The 11,074-nt window shown below is 39.2% G+C and overlaps 2 protein-coding genes and 1 non-coding gene across 4 annotated transcripts in view; all 3 read left to right on the top strand.

The window, feature by feature from the left end:
- The window catches only part of LOC102311857 (inactive dipeptidyl peptidase 10), a 139,011-nt gene that overhangs the window by 48,791 nt on the left and 79,146 nt on the right, over positions 1 to 11,074 (top strand). Inside the window, exon 1 of one of the 2 annotated variants that reach the window (XM_005919878.3) lies at positions 2,510 to 2,729. The exons of the other annotated variant lie outside the window; for it this stretch is intronic. Within the exon in view, the coding sequence (XP_005919940.1) occupies positions 2,682 to 2,729 (48 nt within the window). The 5' untranslated portion in view covers positions 2,510 to 2,681. Of the gene's footprint in view, positions 1 to 2,509; positions 2,730 to 11,074 lie in introns of those variants that run through there. 2 annotated transcript variants of the gene reach the window in all.
- Positions 7,139 to 7,211, top strand: trnar-ccu. Its single transcript has one exon. It is a non-coding gene; the product is annotated as a tRNA-Arg (tRNA).
- Positions 8,662 to 11,062, top strand: LOC121814355. Its single transcript, XM_042219857.1, has 2 exons — positions 8,662 to 9,801; positions 10,357 to 11,062. Exons 1-2 carry the CDS (start codon positions 9,417 to 9,419, stop codon positions 11,040 to 11,042), a joined length of 1,071 nt encoding a protein of 356 aa, XP_042075791.1. The 5' UTR covers positions 8,662 to 9,416; the 3' UTR covers positions 11,043 to 11,062.

Genomic DNA, 11,074 nt, shown 5'->3' with positions numbered 1-11,074 from the left:
AAAAACATGGTTAGAGGAGCCTTGGAAGCACTTATTGAATGCATGGAAGACTTACTGGCCAGGCCTCCTGATCTGAGCCTTTTTAACCCCCACATCCTGCTTGATGCACTGGATTATCCCCTCGATGTCCACGTTCATGCTTCCTAAACACACACACACACACACACACACACACACACACACACACATTAGGGCAGAGAGACACCTTCAGGCTGGTTTGCCTCTCATCGTCGGCTCCTCCATCTTCATTTTTTTCCCCATTTCCCCCTCCAGCTGTACTCATTACTCTGTAGATGGGATGGGGGGCCACCGATTGCGTGAGTGAGTGTGGGTTGTGTCTTCAGGGCTTTCTCTCTGACACCTATCTGTTTGCATTCAGACATTTGGCAGTGGTGAAGGGCCAGCTGGCTACCAATCTCCTCGATTGTCTTGTCTTGCGCTCGTCTGAGGGGACTTCAGATGAAGCGTTGGTCCGATTTGTTCTCCGATGACACGCTGAGCTATAATCCCGTAATGTATTTCTGAGGGATGCTGAAACACTAGATATTGCAGAAGGCCTCTTAGTCCCTGAAGTGATACTGTAGGAATAGTGGCATGACATCATCGCAGGTAAAAATACCACAAAGTGCTACACTGTAAGCCTCTATGGGAATATTACTATAAGTATGGCTGCAGTTATCAGGTTTAAATGTGCAGCCAGACTGAGTGAGAGATAAACTCCTGTGGAGAGCTTAGAGGGGATCATTTCATAGCGAAACTGATGGGCTGTGTCTAACTTGACTTACAACGTGACTTCAGGTCAATATTCAACATAATATACAGGTTTATTTGGGGGGAAAGGCGTTCTCTGTTCCAAGGAAGTTGTCACCCCTATTATGTGTGTTAGTGAAGGAGGATGATTATTACACAAAACTTCTAGATACACATTAACTAACACTTTCTGGACTTCATGGGGATGGACTCTCATGAATACACGGGGCTCTATGCCCAACTGTTCACTCAGTTCACTCCACCCCACAGTTGTTGGCTAGTGGGGTGGAGGTAAGCTTGGCAGTTTTCTTGAAGAGTTCTGAGTTCTGTTGGTTCATGATTTATGATCAAGTCCCAGGCTGTTAGTTCTTTTAATTTTAATATTATATCCTGGCTTATCTTTGTTTCTAGTCCTTGGTGTTGAGTATGAGATTTTGGAGTTAAGGTCTGTTTCTGTATCATATCATGACAAGAGCTTGCAGTAAAGTACAGCCACACAGATGTTCCCTTTGCCCACAGTGTAAAGTATTCTGCTACCCTGATGAATCGCATGCATAAAAAAAACAAGTAATTTCCTTCCTCAACCTTGAGATTTAAATTTTGTGCTGAGAGCTTAGGTAGCAAGCTAGACTTTACAGGGTGTCTTCATGTGTGATGTGATTGGTTGTCATTCACATTTACCTGTTACTACAGGCTACAGTGTGACTTCCCTTTTATGATAATCCTGTAGGTGTGTGTTGTTGGCTTGCACCTGTTTGCATAATCTGATTACCTTTTTCTTTTTGTCATTAAAAAAACCCCATGAATTCAAATAAAGTAGTTAATGTAGCTGAATATGAATAAGCATGAGCTGGTAAAAGCAAACATCATCTTTTTGTGTTTACAGTAAAAAAAATAAAAATAAACTTGAGCTTTCTTGTAAATGTGGTGTCCTGACTGAAGGCCTAAAAGAAAAAGAAAAAGAAAATTAATATTATAAATAATAAAATTATCTTTGTTTCTAATGAGCAGTGACAGGAAAAAGGATTACAGTTAAAGCTTGCTGCTGCCTATTTTAAGCTAAAGTCTCAGCTATTGTGGATTTCAGCACCATGGACAGCTCTGCTTAAACTGACACTTGATGTTTGCATTATTATTTTAATATTTTATAAATGTTTTTGGAAAAAAAACCTTTATCACCGTGCACTGAATCTGAAAACTCTTCAAACTGTGTTTTGGATTTATTCTCTTCACTCAGTATCTCTCCACATACTCTTATTTCCACACTGGTATATGTCCCAAAAAACACAAAACAAAATGAAACAACTCAGAGTCAGAGTAATATAAATTTTGGCTTAGTCCAGCATATGAGTAGCAGTACACTCTTCATTTACAAAAGTCTTTATGCTATATAAGTAATTCTTATTATTTATCTTCAGTTCACTTTAGTTTCTGTCATTTTAGAGCACAGATTTGTTTGTTTTAGTTGCCTTTCTATTTATTCATCTTAAGTTTATTTATGTTAGGCTCTGTTTAGTTTTTATTAGTTTCAGTGACAGTTTCAGTTTTTAAAAAAAATCATTTTAATATTTGTGGTGTTTTTAAACTATTAATATACATTAATTAATAGTTTCAGTAATTGCTATTGTTTAATGACTGTTATTAATTAGTTAAGTAATTATTAGAAATGTTCACATAAAGCTTTTAGCATGTAAAGCAAAAATGAATTAAACAAGCAAAATTAAGAAGAAAAATAAAAAATGAATTTAACACAAAAAATAGCGACAGTTACTGACGGAAAAGGTGTTTCCCGTGGAAGGACTTTTATTTTGAAGCTGTTGCCGGAACCTCGCGTTGATTGTTAGCAGCTTTGTGGCTCGCGCAGCTAAAATCGTCGCGCGGCAGGTTTGTGATGTTATTACCGGGCAGAGACAGACAGAGACTCCGAGACGATGACGGCCGCCAGCAAGAAGAAGCCCAAAGAGTCTCAGCAGGATGAGGTGGGATGACTCGCTAAAACCACACAGCAACGCAGACAGACATCTTTATTTTTAATTAATTTATTTTTTTTATTTCTAGCTATAATTAGACAACGTTCAGGCGCGTGTGGTCTGCGCGATAGCTACAGTGGACAGGGACCCCGCGCTTTATTTTAAATCAAATTTTAATGAAATTGTTTATTTTTTACTTGTAAGAATCAAATCTGTAGAAGTTTATCTTTTCCTTCAAGGAGCTTTCCTTTTCCTCCTTCCTCTCAGTAATTTCACACTTTTCCAACTTCAGCCTGAATCCGCGGAGCTCAGGCACGGCTGCAGCGGCACAGCGAGCCATCAGAGCCGGCTGACAGGGATGCAATGTTCGCGGTGTAACTCCAACAGGTTGTCCATGATCATGTAAATAATTCAGGGCGCTTTTGTGGGAAAAACAGGCCGGGAGCTCCGTTTGTGGCGACACTGGTGACTTTGAGTCCTGTTTTGTAGATGCTTTGGCTTCGCAGTTCTTTAAGTTTCCTCGGGTTTGTTTTTGCGTCTTTCTGATCAAATTGTTTCGTTTTTGGTTGTTTGTTTGTTAGTTTTTTAGATTCTTTCGTGTGTTAATCTGCTCAGTCTGCGCATAATTGTTGCGTATTCATCACATGACACAGACAATAATAACAGGTACAGCATATTTATGGTTGAGTGGTGCAAAGATGTTGGAATAGATTAGGAATGGATAACTCGTTGCTACATATACAGTATATATTGACTATTAATAAGTATATAAGTGGTATACAAACATGTACAGCAGAATAAAATATTCCCATGTTCATTTTCAGTGTTTATGTTTCGTTTTGTGTCTCTTCATTGTCATCTTTTTCATGTTTTGGTGATTTTGTGTCTTTTTTGTTGTTGTTGCTTTGAGCCTTTTTGAGCTCTTACTGTTTCTTATTTTAAATGTCTTCCTGTTCATCTTCTTTCTTACTTCTTGTGTTTGATTCCCTTTTTGTCTCATTTTGGTGGTTTTGTGTCTCAGTTTTTGCATCTATTTTTTTCATTATTTTCAGTCGTGTTGTGGTAGATCTGGCAGTTTAAATGTTGTGTGTCTTGTTCTTTATCTCTTCATTGTCATCTCTTTTGATTTTTGTTTCTCATCTTTTTGTGGGAGTTTCTGCCTGTGCTCTTACTGTTTATTTTAAATCCTTTGTGTCTCGTTTTTGCATTTTTGTATTTCTTCCTGCTCAACTTATTATTTCTTAATTTACTTAGTAAATGTGTCACATTTTGACTCTCTGTGTGCTAGTTGTGTCTAAATCCTGTCTCCATTTGCTTGTTTTTCATCATTGTGGTAGATCGTGGTGTTTTCTAGTTTAAATGTTGTTTGTCTCATTTAGTGTCTTCATCGGGTCATTTTATTTTGCTTTTTGTTCATCTTTATTCTCATTACTGTCACGTGTTTGTGGTAGCTTGGCATTTATGAAGCCTTGTGTCTAATTTGTTGTCTCTTTGTGTTTGATTGTCATTGTAGCTCCTGTTTTAGGGTTTTTTTGTCTTTCTTTTGCTCATTTTCAGTGTTTTGTGTGTCACTTGGAATCAAATTGTGCACATTTGTTGCTAGTTTTTTGGTTGTTTTGGATCTTTGAGGAGCTTTGTGCCTCCTTCAGTCAGTCTGTTTTGCACATGGATGTAACCAGGGTTTAGAAATTAGTGTGGTACAGATAACGTTTTTGCCGTTACACTTTGCTCTTTTGCAAGAGTGACTATGTCTGTAGAAACATGTAAGATGAAATAACAAAAGTAGAGAATTATGGCTTCATTTAAAATACAAACAGCACAAGGGAGGAAGTTACTTACTCGATGGCTCCTGTCCTGCTGTGCCTCTGATTCACTCCTCCTGTCTAAACCAACCAGTTATCATTTCTCATGAGTCATCGGCCTAAACAAGGCCCAATCAGGCGCGGTGTAGGGTGGGCCATAATGCTGTAGAACTGAAGTCTTTTCAAAGTAAAAGCCACCTATAGCATCTCGTCTCTCCTAAAACATCTGAATCTGATATCCCGAGCCTCTTTGTGGTAATTTTGCATATCTGTGGTCATCGTTGTTTACATTCGTGTACCAAATTTTGTATTTGCACTTGTTTATGCCCCATTTTACTAATCTCTGACCTACTTGTGGTAGTTTTGCACATATTTGTGGTAAAACTGTTTCTCATTTTGTATTTCTGTGTTGCACCTTATTTTGTGTCATTGGCTCGCGGAGATGTTATCTTTGTTGTCTTATCTGTTATCTGTTGTTTACTATCTTTGGAGTAATTTGTTGTTGCTCCTTTATCTCATTTAAGTAATTTTGTATTTGTTTCTGGATGTGTTTCATGGACGCTCTGCATTCTTTTCCCCACCAAACAATAATCTTGATTTTATTTTGGGTCTAAAAGTTGATTTTTATTTATTCTCTGTGAGTTTGAAGTCTGTTTTGCAAGAGAAATAAACATGCAAAAAGAATGCAGCTTAGAGTTTTCTGCATAAGAACAGATTCTTTTGTCTTTAAAACACCAGGAAACGATAAGTCTCAAAACATTTACTACCATGCAAGAGAAGGATGAGCCGAAAATGATCAATTTGAGAACATTTTGGGCATTTTTAGCTTGAAGAAAGACTCAAATGTCAAATCAGTTGACACGACTTGGATTGATTTGGTTTACTGATTAAATCACTAAGCGCCTGCTCTACAAAAAACTTGCACACAACAGGAAAAAGTAACTGTACAAAAACATTTAAGTTTTTACAGATACTTAATTTACTCGGAAATAATCCCTCCTTATTGTTTTTTCAGTCTTGGCCTTTGTCTTTGCATTTTTTTTTTGTCTGTTTTTGGTGTCTGTTTGCTTAAAGTGACTGGATAATACTCCTGGTAATAATGTCTTGGGTTTTTATTTCGTGGCATAAAACGTGTCCTTGCCTTATTATGTCCGAGGTCGATCTGAGAGGCTGGAAATTATAGCCTTGAATTCGTGTTCAGTCTCAGCGTGACCCAGTGAAAGCCTTTGTGTGGAAAGCCATCGCCTTGGCTTTCAGCAGGTTCGGTTTGTCGATGTGTGTCTTTGCATCTGTCCCTTTAACTCTCTTCAGTGTATCCTCAGCACACAAACACCGACACGCATACTTTGATTTGCTCGCCTACCTTACTTCCCACTGAAGGGAGTTTGATCAGCAGACTGTTGCAGTGAACTGTGTCTGCTGAAGCACACTCACACTCTGAGCGTACGGTGAATTAGCTCCGAGATGTTGAACCAAACTCAGAGAGGAGTCGATGGCCCAGTGGTGTGCAAAGGAAGCTCTACCCACTGCTGAGCGTGTCTGAGGTTTTCCTGCTTCGGTAATTGAACAGTTTCACCTCTCACAGCAGTGGATGCGATATAGATTGTTCTGGACACATTTGTGCCTTTTATACTAAGCATCACACAGATTTATTCAAAGTGGGTTTGTCATAATAATCCTTCAATAACACTAAAGTCGGCATCCCGCAGCAGCGTGCAGCGATATGAACAGAAAATGAAAGTGTTGTTCATCACAGAAGATCTCAAAAAGATCTAACAAAAAAAAAGGTTTACTTAGTTTACTTAAACTGGCGAATCTGTATCCTACCAGAATGAAATCGCCGCTAGTGCTTTCTCGTTGAGGCACAAACTGTTTTTACAAGTATTAGGTCGGTTTAGCTTCACACTGCACAAAATCAAACCCTTTCTACATCACTCGATTAATATCACAGCTTTTTTTCCAGTCTTAAACAGTTGTGTGCGTGACTGACAATAGATTTAAGACTTTGTATATAACCTTACCAGCCACTTTATTAGGTATAACTTGCTAGTACTGGGTTGGACCCCCTATTTGCCTTCAGAACAATAGATTCAACAAGGTGCTCAAAACATTCCTCTGAGCTTTTGATCCATATTGACACGGTAGCATCACACAGTTAGTTGTGTAGTTGTGCTCTCATGTGTATGTGTGGGTGGTCATATTTAGAAAGGTTTGTGGCTGTATTTTTTAAGATTTATACAAGAATTGTGTAAAATGAAAAAACTGGGTGTATACTATGAAAATGCATTGGTTACGTTTGTTACCTTTCAGACTGAATCTACACTCACTAAACATTTTATTAGGTACACCTTGCTAGTAAAGGGTTGGGACTCCTTTTACCTTCAGAGCTGTCTTAAGTCTTCATAACAGAAATTCAGCAATACTCTTTAAAGACTTAATGTAACTAGAGCCAGTGATCCAGATCTTAGTTACTCTTTGGTCCTTGTGTGGTTTCATGAGTCTCCACAAACAACAGAAACAACATCCAAACAAAGTGGAGCTCAGAGCAAAGCTCAGGAGCCGAATAGACATGTTCTCCATTCTGCTGAAGCAGCATGTTTGGGGTCCCTCTGTGCAGCCTCAGTGGCCTAATGGATAAGGCACTGGCCTCCTAAGCCAGGGATTGTGGGTTCGAGTCCCATCTGGGGTGATTTTCAGCACAGTGGTGCAGTGGAAGCAATATGCAGTACAACCATGATACTGGTCTTGTTTTAGAGGTATTGTAACATAAGAACTACACATCTCAGCTTACTTGGCATTATTCTTCAAGTTTTCTGGACTTACATAACCATAATTAGTTTCAGCCATAATAATCAAATCGTTTCTTGCTTTTGTTATTTGACAGCTTGTGTTTTGAATAGAAAAAACATGCAGGATTTAAATCTACACAGGTATCCATGTTTTCTTTCTGTGTGTGCGTGAGCTGTTAGGTGGCAAAGTCTGAGGTTGTAATGGTTCTGTTGATGTGTGGGCTCAAGCTGGCAGAGGCAGGGTTATAAAGGTGTTTTTTGTCGATTGTTAAGGCCTTTGCCTTAATCCCTTAAGCCCTCGGCTATTTTCTGAAATTTCCACCTGGAAAACAAAAACCTCCCAAATTTAGTCAGTAACACGTCCACAGCTGTGAGGCCAAAATGAACAGCCCTGGGCTCTATTGATCAGAGGCACTTGTGAGAATTTAGAGTTCAGTAAGTCGCCAGACGAGAATAGGATTTGACAAACTAGTAAAGTATACTTAGTGTACAACTTCCAAATGGTCAAGACTGTAAATTAGAAACTAAAGCCAGTGTTGGACTCAGTTGGGAGAGTCAACTGAGGTTTTGACATGCAGCACACAGCACAAAACTGTTACCGCTATAATGAAATAGCCCAGAGAGAGCGAGGTTGCACTACAACACCAATTTTGCCTTTCTGTAGCAACCTGAAAAACCTGCAGGATATGAAATGTGCAAGAGGTAAGAATTCTGAATCAGGTTGTCGATTTAACAGTATGTGTTTCACTCCAGTTGGCATCTTCAGCGATTCTTGAGGTAAGAGCCATATTTTTCTGCATTTCTGTTTTTAATAATCTGCAATAATGAGAGTTAACCCAACAAATATCTAAAGATTGCAATGGTGAACCCGCTGAATGAATAACCATGTAAACAGGGTAACATTTGGGTAAAATCCTGTATACTTAACTTTTGATCAGATTCTGAATTGATGATCTTTGATGTCCAGCTCTTCCACAATATCCTGCACTCACAATGTGCTCAACGATCGGGCTTGAGTACACATCTGTTTGCCTCAGCATCTTGGCCTCTCTCTCACGCTTGGTTCCTTCCTCGTACACATGCTCTTTTGAAGCCTTTCAACAGAACACCCATATGGAAAAGAAATAGTAAAAACGTATAAAAGACTTGCATAAGATGTGGCCTACTTCATATAGTGAATCATATAAGGCTTATATGATTTACTCATGAAAGTGGCCACTTTCTCATTACTTTCATATATTGTTTTAGTAAGTATCCAAAACATACAAGTTTCCTTTATAGAATTTTTCAAGGGATCTTATATCTGTTTTCGCTCTTGTATGCTTTTCATACAAGTTTCACACAAGACAGATACAAACTTTATAAGATTTATATATATCTTTTCCATATGGGCAAGGTCCATGACTTTATGCTTTTTGTGGCACTAATACGTTACAAAAGCAGCTACTTTTAAGCAGGATTGCAGTGCTCGGGCATTGATAGCAATCATACTACATGCATGATGTGCCAGTTTGAACTGAAAGTGGTCCCACCTCTTAAAGCAGGACAGGGTTCCTCAGCTGTTACCAGGCACAGCATACAATGATTACACTAATCAAAACAAATTAGACTTTGGGCGTCATATGTGCTGAGCACATGGTAAGTCTGACTACAGTCTAAACAAGTCCTTCACATAGGAGGCGACATGTGCTGTGCTGACTGCTAGCTAGTGCAAATGGCCCGAAATTTGCACTAAGCTGGCTGTTGAGCTCTGCTTGTACTTCACTTTGTTCCACCCGCTGTACTTGTACTACACGCGCCTGCTCTGTGTTATTTCAAAACATGCATCTCTCATTCATGAAGAAGAAAGCTTTGAGGGGTGCGTCGTTTCCACAACACTGCTTTCCTTCTGAGGTCCCCAGAGCCATTGAAAGGAATGACTTTAAGACTGGAGGTCCCTATCCACAGGTTTCTGTAAGAGCGTACGTAGGCTGCCATGACAGACCACTACTTCCGTTGTCCGGTTTTATACTTCCGGTTACTCAAAGCGAGACCCAGCGTTCAGTCGTTGCTAACAACAAAATCAGTTACTTTGTGCGGTAATAAGTGGCTTTACCTGTTCGAAGATGAGCTCGGGTTCAACGTGTGCTGTCGTCAGCTGCCACAATAATTCAAGAAAACTGAAAAACGCATTAGAAACATTTTGCCTTGAGCATCAACAACTTAGAAAGGCCTGTCCGTGCCCACCGCCCTACGCACTGCACTCTATGCCGCGGAAGGAGGATCGGAAACTAGCGTGGCTGGCAGCTTTAAGACTCAAACACCCTCCAAAGAGAGTTTATGTTTGCTCCTTTCATTTTATCGATAAAAAGCCCACAGAGCTACACCCCGACCCGGAGCTTTGTCTGGGCTATGACCGACCCCCACCGAAGAAAAGAAGAAAGCTCACTCGGACCACTTTGAGTGTGACAGCTTCCAGTAATACGAACAAAAACACAGAATCTGTACCCGGTAAGTGAAAGTGTAAATGTGGTTTGCCACCGTTTCGCATTTTAAACACGCAATTCTTTACTTTTACTAAATAATAGCCTATGGTGAATGGCGTTAGTATCAGCACTAGCTGGTTATTAGCAGCAAAGTCTCAATTTTAACGAAAGTTTATTATAATAATAATAATAATAATAATAATAATAATAATAATAATAATGCCAAAAGATTAGCTCCAAGGGCTGTAAAAGTCTTAGGTTTGTGTTTATAAAGAACATGTTTTTTCAAGTCGAGAAAACTCAAGTAAAAACGTTAAAGGCAACCTTTGCAAAAATACCAACAGTTGTGACTTTTTTTAGAATGTAAAATAAAATCTAATCACAGTAATTGAATAAAATTGTGACAAATTTTTAGGGGACTTAGGAACATTTTATGTTGACATTTATGATTTTGCATTTGTGTGAAAAAATGTAGAATGAGAAATTTCACTCAAAAATATAATAAGCTAAGTGACACTTTACAGTTTCTCTTATGCTAACAGTTTGACTGTACATCTGATCATATTTTTGTCTTATTCAGACTCCACAGTGTTACGTTCAGTGGAATTAGACCAGGCCAGCATCTCCACACAACCCCCTGAGCCACATCTGCACTCAGTCCACACACAGTGGGAGGATCCTTCGCAACAAGACCATCAATACTGCAATAGGTCTCGCAGAAAAGATGTGCAGGATAAGATGACTCAGTGTGATGAAGTTGCATATTTCATTCTTCAAAATGATGCAGACGCTTTGCTGTACACTGGGATGGCCTTAGAAACATTTAACACACTTGTGTCGACACTGGAAGGATATGACAACAATGAATTTACCATGCCTGTCCGAGATCAAGTCCTCATGACACTTATGAAATTAAAAAGTAACCGTGTAATAGGTGACCTAAGCCGCCAGTTTCATATATCACAAAGCATGGCCAGCAAGATCATCTCACACTGGTTAGACAAGCTGGAGGAAGTTCTCCGACCATTAATTCCATGGCTGCCAAAAGAAACTATTCAAGCAACTATGCCTGAAGCCTTCAAGAAGAACTTTCCAAATACTACATGCATTATAGACTGCAGTGAGACCCTTTTACAGGAACCCAGAAATCTGGGCTCAAGAGGGGAATCATACAGCCATTATTATTCATACAACACAGTCAAATATTTGGTTGCTGTTGCACCATGTGGACTAATCATGTTTGTGTCTGTGGCACACCATCATTAAGTTTGCAGATGACACCACGGTGATTGGCCTCA

Source organism: Haplochromis burtoni, unplaced genomic scaffold (assembly GCF_018398535.1).
Source record: "Haplochromis burtoni strain Fernald_Lab_line unplaced genomic scaffold, NCSU_Asbu1 Contig_39, whole genome shotgun sequence".
NCBI classification, from domain to species: Eukaryota; Metazoa; Chordata; class Actinopteri; order Cichliformes; family Cichlidae; genus Haplochromis; species Haplochromis burtoni.
The sequence above is the reverse complement of the archived record's forward strand: the minus strand, read 5'-3'. Positions and strand labels throughout refer to the sequence as shown.

Excerpts from the sequence above, each read along its gene's own strand:
- LOC121814355 (XM_042219857.1), top strand. The coding sequence starts at position 9,417 with ATGAGCTCGGGTTCAACGTGTGCTGTCGTCAGCTGCCACAATAATTCA. Across the intron at positions 9,802-10,356 it reads AAACACAGAATCTGTACCCG|ACTCCACAGTGTTACGTTCA; the intron begins GTAAGTGAAAGT and ends TGTCTTATTCAG.